At 43.5% G+C, this 19,889-nt stretch overlaps 1 protein-coding gene across 1 annotated transcript in view; it reads right to left on the bottom strand.

The window, feature by feature from the left end:
• The window catches only part of kcnj3a (potassium inwardly rectifying channel subfamily J member 3a), a 47,153-nt gene extending 41,066 nt beyond the window's left edge, over positions 1 to 6,087 (bottom strand). The window contains exons 1-3 of the mRNA XM_061793024.1: positions 5,137 to 6,087; positions 4,296 to 4,977; positions 1,292 to 1,508 (exon numbers count right to left, since the gene is read on the bottom strand). Coding sequence (XP_061649008.1) covers positions 1,292 to 1,508; positions 4,296 to 4,976 — 898 coding nt within the window. The 5' untranslated portion in view covers position 4,977; positions 5,137 to 6,087. The remainder of the gene's footprint in view (positions 1 to 1,291; positions 1,509 to 4,295; positions 4,978 to 5,136) is intronic.
• Between the last annotated feature and the right edge of the window lie 13,802 nt (positions 6,088 to 19,889).

Below are 19,889 nucleotides of genomic sequence, written 5' to 3'. Positions count from 1 at the left end.
AAGCTGAGAACAGCCAAACTGTCAAACTGTATGAAAGCAGGGCTCACACATGCACACTCGGGAAGGGAATCACATCTTACAAGCTCATATTATTGCAATATTTGGGCGACAAAAAAATTCTGTGAACCCCTGCTATCGTAATAGCGAAACTCCACGAATAATCAATGCCCACCCCTTAAAGGACTTTGTAAATTCGTATGGATGTCAAAAGATGGCGGCAAAGCACTTCAAACAGAAAACCATAAAGCATCAACTCCATACATGTAGCTAGCATGTACACAATCATGAACCCATGTTACATAAACGACTGTCTTCAATTATTCAACAGAAACAGTATGGCATTTCCACGGAATAATAAATGTTAGGCGATACAGGCACATTGTATCGCAACATTCCAGGCAGCACTGAGGTCTACTGGGAGTGATGCAGCATAATTAAGAGCAAGAAGGAGAAGTAGAGAAGGTCCCCAACTGAGCTCAACCAATAGTCATTGCTCCAGCAGAGCAGAGAGAAAATATGCCGTGCCTATTGTTGCATGTTCTGTGTTGCTGCTCCGCATGTGTTAAACAAGAAGTTGTTTGAAGGTTTATAACTATTGTAACATCCAAGCTAACTTCCATTAGCCTTTCTGTGGCGTTTCGCATAATAAGTTAGCATTATGCTCACAGACATTTGTTCTAGCTCGAGGCAAGCGAGACAGTTAGAACAGGTGCCAAGGAATACTTCAAGAACTGTGTCGTAATAGGTTTAAAGCGTGTGGGAATGGTAAATCTGTGGGGGAAAAAAAGTTTATGTGTTGCACAATAAATGAGGGTTCACTGTAGCAGGTCTTTCAAAACATTACATGGTTTTTCTCATAATAATATCACTTGTAACAGTATGAATGTTAGTGAATTCATACAGTACTGTGCTGTGAGAGACGCTATATACGTATATAGCAATATCGATACTTCCTTCCCTAGCATACATTGACACTGAGCTCCGTTTTATCACCCAGCGGTGTTAAAATACATTGGTTGTAAATTACGTCACCTGAAACCAAAATCAATCATCCGTGATTTATAAATGCTAACCGCTACTATTACCAGCTGTGTATGCCACAGATGCCAAAATCAATAAAACGCAATCAAGGGTTCAATAAGAAGCCCATTTGGCTGTCAGCTGGCAAATGATGAAAAAGATCAATACCATTCATATTTTACCCAAACATATAGGTGCCGCAGCATCTCAGGAAAACCAACCAAAATAGTGCATCAGACTTGACTGCACACGTGACTTTGGGCGTACTCACCCGTGGTCTCCACAATACCCTCCAGTATCACCACGATCTCAAACTGCTCCGTTTGCATGGAGCTCTGCGACAGGTCGTAGAAGGGGCTTTTGGTGTCGATCACGTGGCAGATGGTGAGCGGTGAGACCAGAAAGAGTTGGTCCGCCCCCGTGCTGAAGCCTACGTCCAGCTCCAACTGGTCCAGGGGAAGGAACTCGCCTTCGGGGGTCTGCCGAGACTGAGGGGGAGTAGGCAAGGAAAAATTGTCAGGTCAATGGATGGATGGATGGATGGATTTGAAATTAAGAGTACTATTATACAAAAATATGCAATTTAACATTTAGAAACTACCGCCATTTAAAGCAGATTACAGTTGTAACTTGGCTTAATGTTTTGTGACCCAGCTCGTAGATGAATTTAATTAACATTAAGACAGCGCTGCAAAATTATCAGTTTCTCTGATTTTGCTTAGTATAATATATGGTTAAGTAAAATTAACATTTCAGTTTTTCTCCACATCGAGAGGAGCCAGATGAGGTGGCTGGGGCATCTGATTCGGATGCCTCCCGGACGCCTCCCTGGTGAGGTGTTCCAGGCACATCCCACCGGGAGGAGACCCCGGGGACGACCCAGGACACGCTGGAGAGACTACGTCTTTCGGCTGGCCTGGGAACGCCTCGGGATCCTCCCGGAAGAGCTGATGAAGTGGCTGGGGAGAGGGAAGTCTGGCGTCCCTGCTGAAGCTACTGCCCCTGTGACCCGACCTTGGATAAGTGGTAGAAAATGGATGGATGGATGGATGGAACATTTCAGTTGTATTCTATAAACTACTGATAACATATAAATCCCAAAGTCCAACTGCAAAATAGTCATTAAGAGCCTTTATTTGCAGAAAATGAAAAAAGATCAAAATACCAAAAGAGGCAAAATTTGTTTTTCAGTCCCTTATTTATCCTTGCCCACATGCCAGGGCATCGCAGTAACTTAATTGCGCCTTTTTTTACACTTCACTTGAGTGGCGGCGTATCGGAATCTCGCTCAAAACTGTAATTTTGGCCCGCAAAAAAAAAAAAACAACAATCAAGCAATAGCTCCCAACCTGAAAAAAACTCTAAAGCTGAGGCACTCGTAAGTTAAGGTACCACTGTACCTCCATACACCTCATGATTTACATGTGACTTGGGCGAGTGTGGACGCTAACGGAACGGGTTCACTGGTGTTTATTGATGATGTGACAGGAGTAACAAGATGAATTGTGATGGGTACAGGGCTATTTATACTCGCCGCTCACATACAGACTAATGCTTCAAAACTGAGAGGAAGCCTTTTCATAGTGCAGATAGAAGGAGAACCTCATCCCTTATTGTAAAGTAACAAAGATTTTGTATTTTGTAATGTCAAAATTAGTGAAGAAAAAATTTAAGCCAGCAAAGCCCACAAACAAGGACCAAGTGAGGGTGTCTCAACAATCTCAAGTATTCTACAAACCCCTATTCCAGTGAAGTTGGGGCATTGTATGAAATGGAAATAAAAAACAGAATACAATGATTTGCTAATCCTTTTCAAACTATATTCAACTGAACACACTACAAAGACAAGATAATTAATGTTCAAACTGATAAACGTTGTTTTGTTTATTTATTTTTGCAAATATTCTCTCATGATACATGTTCCATAAAGCTGGGACAGGGGTAACAAAAGACTGGGAAAGTGGAGGAATGCTAAAAAAAAAAAAAAAAAAAAAAATATAATTTTTTTAAATAAAAATAAACACCTGTTTGGGACATTCCACAGGGGAAGAGTTTAATTGGAAACAGGTTAACAGGAAACCGGAGTTAAATAATCCGGCCAAGAAACTACAGTATAATAATGTTTGTGAGAGACTGCGGTGCGTCCCCATGAGGCTCCGTGTGCGCAGTGGGCGTGAGCAAAGGATTGACAGCCTATTTGGTCATGCCTCCTGTCTCTAACATCCCGGATTGGCTATTTTGGTTACAACGTGCCAAGTTTTCAAATAATAATTCAAATACAATTAGACGCATAAGATGGGGCCAGAGAGGGATGATTTTTCAAAATATACTTTTAATAATATTCTACCGTCAGGTCATACATCCATCCATCCATCCATTTTCTGAGCCGCTTCTCCTCACTCAGGTCGCGGGCGTGCTGGAGCCTATCCCAGCTGTCATCGGGCAGGAGGCTGGGTACACCCTGAACTGGTTGCCAGCCAATTGCAGGGCACATAGGAACAAACAACCATTCGCACTCACATTCACGCCTTCGGGCAATTTAGAGTCTCCAATTCATGCATGTTTTTGGGATGTGGGAGGAAACCGGAGTGCCCGGAGAAAACCCACGCAGGCACGGGGAGAACATGCAAACTCCACACAGGCGGGGACGGAGATTGAACCCCGCACCTCAGAACTGTGAGGCTGACGCTCTAACCAGTTGGCCACCGTGCCACCCAGGTCATACAGACAATTTTAATATAAATATGACAAAAAGTGTTTTTTTGTTTTGTTTTGTTGTTTTTTTTTAACTGCAAACTATACGTGTTAGATGATTTGGGCAAGTGAAAGGACTACTCAGATTGCATCAGCTATACTGCTACACGGCAAAAAGAGACATTTTGAAATGAAGATGAGTAAATGGAATTAATTGTCAACTTGGTGACAGGCCGAGTTGAGTGGCACTTAAGTGTAAATCCCTTTTATGCCTTCAAATGAAAGTTGTAAAGGATACATTTGTTTTCATCGTGAGACTGAGTGATGATAAAAGATTTTCAGCCAAATTGAAAACTGACATGTGATTTGGTTCGGAAAAATATCTGGTAGAAGAAATAAGCTGTGCTGCCATCCGTTCTGTAATGAAGAGGACCCAAATAACTTTAGTTGGGGGTTTGGGGGTTTTGTTTTGTTTTTGGAATCCCAAATCGCAATTTCAATGCACTTAAAAACATGGATTCCCCCCTCCAGTGGCCACTAAAAACCTCGAACCCCTCACATCAGAGACTCGGGTGACTCACTTTGAGCAGTTTGCAGCGGATCTGCGCGGAGACCATATGGCTGTTGCGCAGGTTTCCCACGCGGAACATGAGCGTGAGTTTGCCGTCACGCATGGAGATGGCCGCGTGCTCGCTGAACATGAGCGTCTCGGCCCTCTTCTTGGGCTGGGACATCTTGATGAACATGCAGCCGATGAGGAAGGCGTCCACGATGGAGCCCAAGATGGACTGGAAGAGGAAGAGGATGATGCCCTCGGGGCACTTGTCCGTGATGTAGCGGTAGCCGTAGCCGATGGTGGCCTCCGTCTCGATGAAGAAGAGGAAGGCCGAGGGAAAGTTGTAGACGTTGGCCACGCACGGCGTGTACTTGTCGTTGTGCGCCTTGTTCAGGTCCCCGCGGATGTAGGCGATGAACCACCACATGGACGCCATGAAGAGCCAGGCCACCGTGTAGGTGAGGATGAAGATGAACAGGTTCCAGCGCCATTTCAGGTCCACCAAGGTGGTGAACAGGTCCGAGAGGTATCTGCTCGTCTCGCCCCCCAGGTTGCCGTGCTGGACGTTGCAGCGGCCGTTCTTGTCTACGAAGCGCTGCCGCTTGCGCTTCTTCTCCGCCGGCGCCTGCTTGCTGAAGCCAGAGCCGCTGGAGGAGGTGGTCACTACCTGGTAATCGTCCCCGAATTTCTTTCGGAGTGCAGACATACTACGGAAAGAAAACAAGAGGGAGGGAGAAAAAGAATGACAATGCTGAGAATACAGTACAAATAAAAGTCCACCAGCAGCGTCCGTGCGCAAAGACGAAAATACAGTTAAAATAATCATTTAAAAAAAACAGACAAGAAAAGTGCGCTGCCTCGCTTGCCTGCTGCTCACACCGTCCTCTTTCTCCACGCACGACTCCCGTTGCGCCCCGCAGCCATGAAATAATCACCAGTGCGCGTGTACTTTCACAAGCCAGCCGAGGGAAGCCATACGAGAAACCAGACGGGGGAGACAAAAAAACAACAACAAAAACAAATTACGCACAACAAGCTAAGGTGTCCACTTCTTGTGGCTTCCTCATCACAGGAGAGCGTTTGCTCAAACGCAAAAGTTCAAAATCCACATCCACGCGCTTCCGTCCAGCGCGTAAAATGAGCGAGATTTCCAGGATTGGGGAAAGGCTCGGTGCGCACTCGCTGCAGGCTTCTCGCTCTCTCGCTCTCTCTTTCTGCAGTCCTGCTTTGGACCGGACGGGTGGAAACATGCATCCAAATGCCTTAGTTAGTCCCCTTTCTCCTGCTCTCCTCTCTTAGGCGAACGTCGGGTGGACTCTCATGATGAGGTCCTCCTCGTCTGCTGCTTCTTTCCATCTGACTTCTCCGCGAGCTGCTCCTGCGCACTTGCCCACGCTGCCAGTGATGCGTTCACTGGCTTCTGGCGGTGCCAAAATGACAAACAATTTAGTGGGAGGAAAAGGGGAACCAGTGTGGAACAACAGAATGTCAGTGTTGCATTCTAATTGACACTTGGCTCATTTCCTGTTAATGCAGTGAGGTGAGGTAGCACGGTGCAATCTTGTGGTTAACTCGTTCGCCTCGCAATTATGCGGTCGGGGTTCAAATCCGTGCTCCGGCCTTCCTGTGTGAAGTTTGCATGTTCTCCTCGTGCTTGAGTGGCTTTTCTCTGGGTACTCCGGCTCCTATCCCCCACATTCCTGAAACATGTTTCTTATCATTGAAGTCTCGACATTGTCCGTAGATGTGAATGTTGGCTGAAGAAATGCTCCAAGCCTCCAGCGTCCACTGTACCCTAATGAGAATAAGTGATACAGAAAAAGGATGGATGGCTGGTTTACTGATTTTATCTAGCTATTAGGAATCGGGATCTGACAACATATCCTTGGGAAATTATCCTGTAGCCTATCCCAGCTAACTTTGGGGAACTGGCCGCCCGCCAATTGCACATAGAGATACTAATACTACCGGGATTATAAACCATTCGAAATACTGTAGCTGTTAGTGTTCGTACAAAACCTTCAGGCTTCTGCGGAACAGCTGCATGTTATTTGAGGTTAATCAGAGGTACTTTAATTGAGTTGTACAAGTTATAGGTCGCCCTAATGGTGGAACACGTTTGGAAATGATTTGTTATATATCACAAAAACCTAGCATTTGAGCAGGGGTGTGTAGACTTTTTATATCCGCAATATAGACAAACAAGCATTTACACACAATGGCGATTTATGAACATAAAATGCATGTTTTTGGAATGTGGGAGGAAGCCAGAGTAAGAAAACCCACACAGACATGGGAGCTTCTTGGGAAATAAATCTGTGTTTTGTAAATATTTTAGTTAAATGTGAGAATGCGACAAACTCCCATTTCCACAGCAGTGATGTATAGAGAAAAATAATGCTTCCCCGAGGAGTTGGAGGTCTGCATGGATTTCTCAACTGCCCATCCATCCATGCAGCTACACTATCATGAAAATTGACCTGTAAATATTAGGCACAGTTTTTGTGCTTGATTTATTGCCAGCCTTCCCAGTTAACATGGATGTTTGACTTCTAAAGCCGTCAATGGCAGTGAATGTGTTGATATAATTGAGGTACAATACAATCATATCCAAAAATACTTTCTTACAATAATGCTCCGTTTCTGAAATTTGCAGTGAAGTAAAAATACCGGTCGTGTTTCTTTTTCTTTTTTTTTTGGTCGGCATATTACTTGCAGAAAAATTGGTTGGGTGAACTCCCGCAAGTTTGACCACTTTTGGGGTTGAGCTGTACTTAGTTGCACGCTACAGCAAAAGCAACGCATAGTAGAGAGCTCACGAAGCACCAAAGGGATTTCGTTGTCCGAAAGTAACACTCAGGGGATGGGCACAAGAAGTTCCGCTGCTTTACATATACTGTGGAGCACAGAGGTGATAATAAAAAATATGGAATCAGAGTGACATTGCTGAAGACTGGATTTCCTTCCAAAACTGATGAAAACAGGTCAGGGGGGGTCCAAAGAGGACTGCAGGATTACTGAGGAATTGTTGTCCAGCACAGGCTGTGTCCTACATATGACAACAATCATCATATTTATTAATATTTCTGGGCAAAGGGGTTGCAAGACTGAAGCCATTCAGCATTGGATACATTTAGATTAAAATATATTGAAAAATAATTTAGAAGTGGAGTGTTTCCCCATTACATCGCAGTTCATCGAGCCCGATATTGATTTTTAAGCAATCGTTAACATATTTGCTTCTTTTACAATTAAAATGAATACATTATAGGGCACATTATTTTTTGCCATTAGATTTACAGTAACTTATTATAGTCTAGTTTTCCAATCAGAAAAACCAAGTATTTCTTTTGCAAGGTTGTTCTCACTTTCCAAATCCATTGTGATGGCTACGTGAAACCAAGCAGACCTGCCATCTCTGGTTACAAATGCAATGTGTTTACAGCTGCTTTTGGGTCACCTGTGCAAAATAACTTTTAATGACCCCCTCCAGCCCATTCCTTCTCCATCCAATGGGAGCGTGCACCTGCATTATTCCATTAAGCCTTCACACAAGGTCCCCTGAGAGCAGAGGGAAATGCTGCTGACACTCACTGAAAAAAACTTGACGAGACTCGGCAGACAAGGTTATGAATGTAACGGTCACAGAGGAAAATGTAGTAACGTAGTTACCGGACTAAAGATGGGTACAGTCCAGGGATCAGCTCAAGTTACACATGTGCATGTCACAAGCAAGTCAAGTCACTTTCTTTGGCAAGTCAAGTCACAGGTCATCATCGCAAGTCGTGTCAGCTGATTAATGCAGTCTTACCTCCAGCATCTAGTCTACATAAAGAGCAAAGACCAATAAGGTCAGCTATTCCAATTTATGGCCAATGTATGTAATCTGTAGTGTGTATGTATGTATGTATGGCATTTTATCATGTCTCAAGTCAAGTCAAATTCCAAGGCTTTAACTCCCAAAAGTCAAGTCAAACTAAACACAAAACAAAGATTTACATGTTGCTTATATAAAACAATCTCACAGCCTCTGCTACCTGAATGCTAACATACGATGGGAAACTCCATCGGCACACAGGCTAACAATTAGCATCTATGTGGCGGTGTTGTTAGCCGAGCAACACATGTAGACAGATAATATAACAATACCCACAGGCATGGATTCTTTATGCTCTGCGACGAGCGACTAATATTACTGCTATACTGAGAAGCGGAAAGAGAAGTTGAGTCTCCAGTAAAGTGTATCTGTATGTCTATCTTATACTGCCCCCAGGTGGCCAAGGCATGCACACCAGAACGACACAAAGAGTGCTATTTTTCTCATCAATAAACACATTACAAATTCATTTGTATTTTTTTATGAGGCTGCAACAGATTTATGGCAATTTCAATGGGGAAAGATGTTTTGAGTTACAAGCACGGTCACAGAATGAATTAAACTTGTATCTCAAGGCACCACTGTATAGTGATTCAGGAGTGGGGAATAAGTGAATGATTCTGAGCACAGCCTCTGTGTACCTTCTTGTGAACCAGCGTGTTGTGGCCCTATTGCTCTTTGCGAACACCATTATCACCTAATCCATAAATCAATGACAACGGCTGCTTGGATATCTAACCAGAAACCCGTTTCCATGGAGATATATGAGTAAAGAAGTAGCCATTTCAGCCTCATGAGATTAATAAATCAATAAACAATCAAAGTGACTTTCTGCATTCACGAGGCAGGCCTCTTTCCTTTGGTGAAAAAATGCTCCACGGATTCATCTTCAGTTGTTCATTTTGTTAAATGTCAACCTCGGTGGCTTGATTTTTGTGCTATTTTTAAACAACATTTGGATCAGTTGTCTCATGATCGATATCCGACAAAACCTCCTATGACTATGCAACCTCCTTTTTACATTTTTTTTATTATTATCTCTTGTCTAGTCCGACACCAAACAGTCCAAATTGGAGTTTGGAGACCCAACTAAATGATGGCATATAGCGGGATGGAGAAATGTTGACACACTCCTTCAGACACCAGGTCATCCTAATTGCCGGGTGAACATTACAGTTCAGCACAACTTTTTATAATGAGTTGCGTGGGGGGGGGGGGGGGAGTGGGTCAGAACTGTTGGGGGAGAGAACGGCTATTCACATATTTGCAGAGCAAAAAATAGGGCTATTAGTCGGGACTGGCCAACGGGCAGCCTACACTCTCAGTGTGCAGTGGCAGCTCTCCACTGATAGGCTCATTAGAAGTGTCTTCCAATTGTCTCGTGCGCACGCATTGCAAGAATGCAATTAGACGGTCAGTTGTGCGATCTCTCAAATGGGTCCTCAAACCAGGGGATAATAATACCGTTAAATATCCAGATGTAGGACAAATTGCACTTTCCGCAGCAATTTTTTATAAATGCTGAGAAACAATGTCAATCCAGACAAAGAAGAGTGTTCATTATAATAACACTATCCCATAAATACTCTGAAAAAATGCCCCCTCGAAGTTTGGCCTGAGCTATCTGAGTGGACACCTTAGCAGAGTAGTCAAAAATTGTCATCAAGTAAGAGAATTGTTACTTTAAATGACTCAAGTAAAAGTAAAGACTAGTCCTCCAAAAGTATTTAAGTCATCAGTGAAAAAAACTAGTCAAATACTGACAAACTGGTGAGTGACTTCTCATTTATTTATTTGCAAAATGTGCAAAATCAAATATTGCTGTTCATTTTGAATGCGCAACTGCCATTTGTATTCACGTGCTGTGGTTAACCTGGTGATTTTATTCGATAAAGCATTACGTTTTGTAAACACAGACCGAGACAGCCCCTCCCTTGTATGTTTCAATTTCCAAGTGGAGATCTTGTAGGGTTTAGGCAGACACAGATGACACCGCAAGACAGAGCCATTCTTGTTCGCAGTGCATACGTTGTACATTCATTTTCTGTGCTGCTTATCCTCTGTTGTGGGTGGGCTCGATCCTATCTGTAAGAGAGTTCTACTTTGTGGCTTGCAAACAACATTTTTCAAAATCCCTTGATTCCGTTTTAATCATAGCGTGACATTGTTACTATTCAGCTTGATGAACACAAGTAATTATAATAAAAGGGAAATCTATTTTTGATGTTTATCAGCTTGCAATAAATAGTGTGCCTCCTCCTCCTTCTTTCAGTAGTTATAAGAGATGCATTCTCACCACACCTCTTCATGATCCCCCACAGGCTGTCTGTGACAGCTGAATAAAAGGAGGACGATCATGCCAGGGCTTGTTTTTGTCACACGCCAGGAGGCAGCTGATGTGAAACTGGACTCTGTGCAAAATCGCTCAGCTTAGCGACAAAAACAGGATTGTAAGATGTTTTGTTTTCTTTCCTGTTGGTGATGTTAATTCGTATATGATTAAAGATGAGGTCAAACTTTCTTGTGAATGGGTGGTACGAGTTCACTATATGGTTGTTAAACCTCGCCCAACAGTTGGTCAACTGTGACGTTACTTGGTGGCGTTTCCAGCCTGTGGTACCTTCATTTTTTTTGGGGTGCAAACACACAACACTGCTGTTCACCAAAAGAACCTCATGTCTACAATGAAGCATGGTGGTAGCAACATCAAGCTTTCATGTTGTTTTTCTTCAGCTGGAACTGGGGGCTTAGACCACGCAAAGCAAGGCAAATTGATTTATATAGGTACAAGGTAACGCAACGTGCTTCACATGATTAAAAGCATTTAAAAACAAAGAGAATACATTTTAAAACAAAGTACATCAAATAAAAGACCGCTTACTAAAATAACCTAGAGTGCAGGAATTTTTATATATTTTACTAAAATGCTTTAAAATGCTCAATCGTAAACATGATAAACAACAAAGAGTTTTGAACCCGGCCTTAAAAACAATGACACTTGGGGCTGACTTCAGTTCTATTGGCAACGTATTCCATTTGTGTACAGCGTAGCAGTTAAATGCTGCTTCACCATGTTTGCTTTGGACTCAGTGCTCCACTATCTGACATGAGTCTGTAGATCTCAGAGCCCTACTGGGTTTATGTCCCATTAGCATTTCTTTAATGTATTCAGGACATAACCCATCCATCCATCCATTTTCTGAGTCGCTTCTCCTCACTAGGGTCGCGGGCGTGCTGGAGCCTATCCCAGCTGTCATCGGGCAGGAGGCGGGGTACACCCTGAACTGGTTGCCAGCCAATCGCAGGACACATAGGAACAAACAACCATTCGCACTCACAGTCATGCCTACGGGCAATTTAGAGTCTCCAATTAATGCACGTTTTTGGGATGTGGGAGGAAACCGGAGTGCCCGGAGAAAACCCACGCAGGCACGGGGAGAACATGCAAACTCCACACAGGCGGGGACGGGGATTGAACCCCGCACCTCAGAACTGCGAGGCTGACGCTCTAACCAGTCGTCCACCGTGCCGCCGGACATAACCCATTTAGTGATTTATAATCCATTTGCAGAGCTTTAAAGTCTCTTCCAAAGCGGACTGGGAGCCAGTGTAGAGACTTTAGAATTGGAGTAATATGTTCTGACCTCTTTGTTCTGGTCAGAACCCGAGCTGCAGCATTCTGAATGAGCTGCAGCTGTTTAATGTTCTTTTGGGAGAGTCCAGTCAGAAGAATAGTCAAGTCTACTGGAAATCAAAGCAATAATAAGCTTCTCCTGGTCTGCTTGGAACATGCAACCGTTCACTCTGGATATGTTCTTCAGCTGGTAGAAAGCTGTTTAAGTGATTCATTTGATATGACTGCTGAAAGTCAGATCAGCACACCAAGATTTCGGTTTTAAAGAGAGCGACTCCAGGTATTTACTAACAGCAATCTTATTTTCTTGACTGCCAAAAACAATTACTTTGGTTTTGTTGTGGTTTAATTGAAGGAAAGTTTGGCTCACCGATTTATTTATGTTTTAGACAGTTACACCAGGGTTGACAAGGTAGGAGGAATTATGAACCATTTCAAATAGCAGTCAGTGTGAACACGAAACCTTCAGGCTTCTGCTAGAAAGCAAAAATATTTCAGGATCTAAACTTTATTTGGGGTTAATCACAGTCACTTTAAAAGGTGGCAGGTGTGTACTGACTCCCATTTAACTTAAGTTTGAATCAAGCTGGTTCATTCTGAACACAGGCACATCCTAGTTATCAGAGGGTGTGGACACTTGTACAACCACATTATTTTAGTTATTTCATTTGACTTCCCCCCGTTTTTTTTGATTCAGCCGAGTTATAGGTCACATTAAAGGTGGAAAAAGTTGTTTAATTATTTACATTTGTCAGTTTTCTTATATCACGAATACCTGGTATTTGAACACGGGGTGTAAATATTTGTTTCTATCATTACAAGGAGCATAGATAATGGATGAATAGAGAGTATTATTTAACATTGTTTTATTTTTCCTTATTTCATAACCCCTATTGAGACTTACAAATAGTTGTTCATAATGAACACATGTAAAGTGTTAATGCAAAGATTTGTTATACACTGTTGTGCTGATATTCAGACTCCAATCTTTCTATCCTGGTGGGATCATGAGCCCGATCCAACTTTTGTCAGCCAATAATGACAAATATTTGGATGCTCCTCAGTAACCCATTTCATAAAAGTAGCCCGAGTGAGCCCCTGATGGGCAGATGTGGACGGGATTGATTTATTAATCCAATCAGAACGAGGTAGTACATGAGATGCACTTATGCTCTTCTCAGAATCAGCCAGCATTGGAGGTCATTCGCTAAGTGGATCAGCCAATCATATCGGGCAAGCTTCTCTCTTTTTCCATCTTCCATTATAATCTTCACCTCCAGACAAAAAAAACATCTGCCTTAAAAATTCTGAGTAAAAGTCTGCCTCTCTTTGTTTTGCTATTGATTTGTACCTTTTAAAACAGTGATTCCTAACCAGTATGCTTTGGGACATTATTACAAAATTATCCAATTTCACTTATTTGGTCAGAAAAGTATTATTTATTTAGTACAAATAATGTATCTGTGTTCATCTAACTTTCCCAGCAACAGAAAATGACATGCAAAACAATATTCTTCCTTTAGATGGCAAAAGGTACATGATTAACCTGTGTCAGCACTTTTTGTGACATGTTAGTTTGGTGGTTTGCTGTAAGATTTTTTTTCTAATGTAAAATGCAATGGGGCCTTGAGATACGTGTTTGATTTGTTCCGTGACCACGCGCTTAACTCAAAACGTGTATGTCAAATCATTGTTCCCCTTTGAAATGAATGGAAATGCAATTAATCCGTCCAAGCCTCTTCCAAAAATATATATACTGGATATACTTGTAATGTGTTTTTTTTTTAAATAGCACTGTGAAATATTTGACTTGATAAAAATGTATGGTGGTGGCACGGTGGTTGACTGGTTAGAGCATCTGCCTCACAGTTCTGAGGACCGGGGTTCAATCCCGGGGCGCCTGCGTGGAGTTTGCATGTTCTCCCCGTGCCTGCGTGGGTTTTCTCCGGGCTCTCCGGTTTCCTCCCACATCCCCAAAACATGCATGGTAGGTTAATTAAAGTCTCTAAATTGCCCGTAGGTGTGAATGTGAGTGCGGATGGTTGTTTGTTTATATGTGCCCTGCGATTGGCTGGCAACCAGTTCAGGGTGTACCCCGCCTCCTGCCCGATGATAGCTGCGATAGGCTCCAGCACTCCCACGACCCTTTTGAGGATAAGCGGCTCAGAAAATGGATGGATGGGTGGAAAAATGTATGGTAATAACAAAATAAATATCATGTAAAGAATTAAACAGTTTGTGCATCATGATTAATTCATCGCATAGGGGTCGGGTGCAATGTGAGCTGGGCAGTGGCCAAAGGCAGGGACCTTGGCGAGCCGATCCCTGGCTACAGAGGCTGGCTCTAGGGATGAGGAACGTCCCCTCTCTGGCAGGAAGGAGCCAGAGCTGGTGTGTGAGCTCCGACTAGATACAGTCAGGATCGCCTCCACAAACAGCTTGGGCTCTGGTACCATTCCTCTCGAGAGGGGTTGGACTCTTTTCCACTCTGGAGTTGCCCACAGTGAGAGGCGCTGAGCAGATGTGCGTATAATTTTTGCTCCCCGGCGAGAGGGTAGCCTCGCTCTGCCTTCGGGTGGGGGAGATGGGTCCTGACTGTTGTTTGTGCCTTTGCACCAAACAGCAGTTCAGAGTACCCACCCTTTTTGGAGTCATTGGAGGGGGTGCTGGGGACTCCATCGTTCTGCTCGGGGACTTCAATGCTCACGTGGGCAATGACAGTGAGACCTGGAATGATGTGATTGGCAGGTACGCCCCCCAACGACACCAGCGATGAGGGATGCTGTCAAGCTGAAGAAGGCCTTTGTAGGAATCCTGGGGCAGCTGATGGGTAACGGCTGGCCAAGTTGAATGCAGCTTTGTTGGTCGCAGAGGCAAAAACTCGGGTGTGGGAGGAGTTCGGTCAGGACATGGAGAAAGACTTCCAGACGACTTTCTGGAAATTCTGGTCCACCACCGTCTCAGGAGGGGGAAACCATCAACACTGTGTATAGTAGGGATGGGGCGCTGCTAACCTCAACTCGGGACGTTATGAGTCGGAAGGGAGAATACTTCAAAGACCTCCTCAATTCTGCCTACAAGCCTTCCCATGAGGACGCAGTCTGGGATCTCTGAGGTGAGCTATCCTATCTCTGGGGTTGAGGTCACCGAGGTGGTTAAAATGCTCCTCGGTGGCAAGGCCCCGGGGGTGGAATAGATCAGCCCAGAGTTCCTAAGGGCCCTAGATGTTGTGGGGCTGTCCTGGTTGACACGCCTCTGCAACATCGTGTGTACATCGGGGACAGCGCCTCTCGATTGGCAGACTGGGGTGGTGGTACCCCTTTTTAAGAAGGGGGACCGGAGGGTGTGTTCAACTAGAGTAGGATCACACTCCTCAGCCTCCCTGGTAAGGCCTATTCAGGGGTGCTGGAGAGGAGTGTCCGTCGGGAAGTCGAATCTCATATTCAGGAGCAGTGTGGTTTTGGTCCTGGCCGTGGGTTACTCATCATGGATGGACTAGCAATTTTGCCATCCAAACTCCCACAGTGCATACCAGTTATTATAAAAAATTAATCGCAACGTGCTATCACACTCAAACCAAAAACATAATACCAGAGATCCACACTATACAGTGTGTCCAACAAACTAAAAATACAGCGATTAAACAGTCTAGCACGTCAATTTTCTACGTTCCTACCCTCACCTATGGTCACAAGCTTGTGGGTTGTGACCGAAAGAACAAGATCCCGGATATGAGTTTCCTCCGCAGGGTGTCCGGGCTCTCCCTTAGAGATAGGGTGAGAAGCTTGGTCATCCGCGAGGGGTTCAGAATAGGGCCGCTGCTCCTCCGTATTGAGAGGAGCCAGATGAGGTGGCTCGGGCATCTGATTAGGAGGCCTCCCTGGTGATGTGTTCCGGGCACGTCCCACTGGGAGGAGACCCCGGGGAAGACCCAGGACACGCTGGAGAGACTACGTCTCAAAGCTGGCCAAGGAACGCCTCGGGATCCCACGGAAGAGCTGGAAGAAGTGGCTGGGGAGAGGGAAGTCGGGGCTTCCCTGCTAAAGCTACTGCCCCTGTGTCCCAACCTCGGATAAGTGGAAAAAAATGGATGGATGGATGGACTTTACTATGTTGTTCTTTTAAACACACAATTCTTTTTGTTTTATGTTTAGTATGACAGTAAACTTCAACTGGGAGTTGCATTAAACAGCTTGAAGCCTCTTTTTTTTGAAAAATTGTTAACTATCTACCAAACTGCTGCTTGTTTTGATCTGAGTTAACGGTGAAAACTGCTTTTTACTAAAAAACCTCTACTATCAAGATGAGGTTTTAACATGACTGGAAGGATGCTGAAGCACCAGCAGGCGCACCACTGTGATTGACAAGTAATGTGAATCCATGTGGGTCAAAAAGTGCACCCATGAAATTGTGTGTGTCTCAATTAATTAACAGCTTAATTATAGACACATTGACCCCCTTAGTAGAAGCATTAAAAGAAATTAAGGATAACATGTTATAGTCACATACAGTATTCTTGGAAGGAAATACAAATATTGTACAAGCGTAGCATTTCCTCTTGGGCAGCAAAAGAAATAAAAATAAAATAATTTATTTCATGTCTAAGATAGCAATGAAACAGGAGTGTTTTGTGACAAAGCTCCTGGTGGCTGTTGATTGATTACGACACAATTACCACTGAAAGCAGCACGGCCCTTCAACCTAATCACTGCTTTAGTCACTAAATGTAGATTATCACATTGGAGATGCTGGTCAGGGCCATTTCCATCCTTCAAACCAATAGTGGATTACACAACAGCATATGCCAGAAGATGCTGCTATTGTACCCCCCACAATGAGCCTGGATATGGAGGTGTGTGTGGACCCCACTTGGGACCTGATTTATTAAGATCCCAAACAGCGGGTGATAAAGTGCGTGTTCACTCACTCAAAGAGCTTGTACGAGCTGTTAACAACAGGTGTAAAAGTGGTGGAGCTGAAGTATAATCTTTCATCAGCAAATTCAATGTAGTAACATGTGATATTATAAACAAAATTAACTTTAACTTTAAGTTGCAAGATGTCAGCTGTGGGCTCAGAAAAAAAAGGCACTGTTTGATTATTCCCCACCTTTCCCGAGCTCCCTCGGCGACATGATTGGATTCACTTGGTGATGGAGCCCCTTATATTGAATGCGGGAGAAACAGGCTGAACAGCATACAATCAAGCACATCAGGGAAAATTGGAGAGATTGGACACAAAATATACAGCATGGTTTTGGAAGTCGAGGCACGAAAAGTATTTAAAGGGAGTCATCACAATGGTCTAATGTTAAACAGCTTAGCAAGATGATCATAGTTTGAAAGGGGGAGGTTCAATTCGCTGTGACCTGGACAGGCACGCCTACAATTATTTTTCCCAGTGTACTTCTGACAATTACGGCTGGGCTTAAAAATCATATGTTCACTTTCTTGTATTGTGTGAAATCTAGAGTTGTATCGAGGTTATGTTGTGCAGCCAGGAAAATTGACTTCTTGGCAGCAAACATCATTGACGTCGTTGATTTGAGCTCAACTAGTTTGCTGGCTCAAGAAGTCGTGCCTGCAGTATGGATAAAATTTGCTTCTTCCTGGCCAGGTGGACATTCTGGGCAGGATGGGAAGCTGGGAGTCAAAAGAAGTTCTGACCATTGTGCCAAACTCTCAGTGAAAAGGCAAATATATTTCAGAGTGCTTGGTGGTCTTGGAGCCAGTTCTGCAGCAAAAGGAAATCTTCCGTGTCAGATGTAATGCGTGGAGATGATTACAATAACGATTCAAACACGTTTGCTCTTCGTATAATTTGGCTGATGAATCATTTGATGGATTGCGCTCATCGTCCCCACTGATTGTGGCTGCTATAAAGCGAACGTATCTTTACCAAACTTGTAGGTCACGTCAACCTGACCAATTAAATATTAAAATCAAATTCACTCCAATGTTTTTCCATTGTTTTGCTTTTGATCTGAGCCTAAAATTAGAATATGAAATTTAGACCTTTTTAAAATATTTTGTATTAGAGAACAAACTTTTTCATTCTTTGATTGCCAGTTGAAAATTGAAAGAAAAACCGTCACCCTAATAGCATTATTGCCTAAGTCATTTTAAATGAACTGTCACAATATCAATAAAAATAGCAATGTGCTTGCTAAAAAAAAAAATTATTTTTTCTTTTTGTCTGTGTACATTCTCAATCATCCAGTTCACGGTAATGTGAAAAGTTTGAATCGAGGCAACGGGTCGCCACTTTTGTTGCTTTTTTTTCTAGTTTTCATAAAATGTTCAAAAATGACTTGGGCAATTATGCTACTAGGCTAACGAAATGATACAACGATTCGAAAGTAACGTAAACATACACCGTACGTGACGGATGGCCATCCACCCACACTGGTTATATCATGTCACTAAACTGACTGTGGACAGGTGAAGGAAGTATTTCGTGTTCTTTCCTCATGAAAACGCACTGGGGCATTTGCCATCTACACTGAATATAATTATGGTTTAAAAATTAAGATTAATCAATTAACTTATGGGGGGGGGGGGAAAGGATGCTTTGATCGACCTTACTGACAAGAGAGAGAATTTTCCCATTAATTAATCCCATTGCTATCATCTGGATCTGTACCACAATACAGGAGGTCGTCAGTTTACGACGGAGTTCCGTTCCTTACGCAGTGACGTCACCTGAATTTGTACATAGGTCAGAACGCTAATCTACGGTAATGTGAATATTTGGATGAAAAGGTATGTCAGAAAGGTTAGCACAAAAGATTGATTTCAAATCCAAACTACAAGCAACACATTTTTACCCTCATAGAAATCCCCCTGAAGTCTAACAGACTTTGCCAGCCTTCTTTGCCACGCCTTCATGCACTCGTGGAATTATTCTTCCAGGACCCTCCGCAGTTCCGTCATCACAGCCATCTTGATGGCCACGTCTTCCAAAAGGGGTCCCCTTGGTGACCCACTTGAGTTTGGGAAAGAGGAAATAATGACATAGAGCCAGGTTGGGTGAGTAGGGAGATTTCTCCAGCACAGGGTGGTCTTCTCAGTCAGGAACTGTCGGATGAAACCCATGAGTATGGTTTCACGAAATGCAACTGCGCAAACTTGTTCATTGCGTGTCATTTGTATAGCATGCTAAATCAGACAGCATTCGCTCAGTGGTTTCTGTTTTCAAGGCCACAATTTGTGTGCCTAAATCGCCTTACTGAATGATAAACCTATTTCGCAACGACACTCTTATTGGCTCATATTGGCTTCGCCCAAGCCGCAAATAAGGTGGCATTTATCAGTGGCGCAGGCTGATCTGTATCTCTTTAAAAGCATCAACTATTTGAAGTCAGTTTGACAGACGTTCACCTCGCCAGCTGTCAAACTATAAAATGAAGAGGAAAACTCCGTCATTGTTTATTTAGAACATTAGGCTGACGTTGATGTACTTTAGGTGTTCAAATTGAGTTAAAGTTATTTCGATTAGGGGCATTGAGGATCACCCTAAAAGTACCATGACACCTCTTCATTTAAAAGACAACTACAACGAGAGGATTCGTCTCCAGTTTCTTAAACGCAAGCGGTATACATCCGAGTTGAATTATTCCTGTTCAAATGGGAGCTCACGCGTTATATAACCGAGAAGCGTTCAGTCACCATGGTGAGACACTATGCTCATGCTCCACCTTGGCGAGAGCCCCAGCGAGCCAAACAAAGTCCAAGATAAGGCCTCCATTAGGGCTCTTATTTCAAAGCATTGCACCCTTAATGGACTCCCCTGGTCCAGCCACAGACCGGCTATATCTTATCCTCCCAGGCCTAGTTAACAAGCCCGGGTTTTGCTCCCTACAGGTGTGAGGCTGTTTGAAACCGCAGCGAGTCCCAACAGAGCGCCTGTAGTGAGCAGGGTAGGCACTGATGTGTTGTCAGCTCTGCAGCGGCTATTAATAGTGGCGCAGTACAGCCGCTTTGGAGAGGTTTACCTTGTAAAGTGGAAAGGGTATTGGCGTTATGGGGGACTGATTATTATTTGACTATTTGGTGATATGCAGAAGTTTGCAGTCTATGTTCCAGGACTGTTTGCAAAAGTTTGATTAA

This window comes from Phyllopteryx taeniolatus, chromosome 12 (genome assembly GCF_024500385.1).
Source record: "Phyllopteryx taeniolatus isolate TA_2022b chromosome 12, UOR_Ptae_1.2, whole genome shotgun sequence".
Classification (NCBI taxonomy): domain Eukaryota; kingdom Metazoa; phylum Chordata; class Actinopteri; order Syngnathiformes; family Syngnathidae; genus Phyllopteryx; species Phyllopteryx taeniolatus.
The sequence above is the reverse complement of the archived record's forward strand: the minus strand, read 5'-3'. Positions and strand labels throughout refer to the sequence as shown.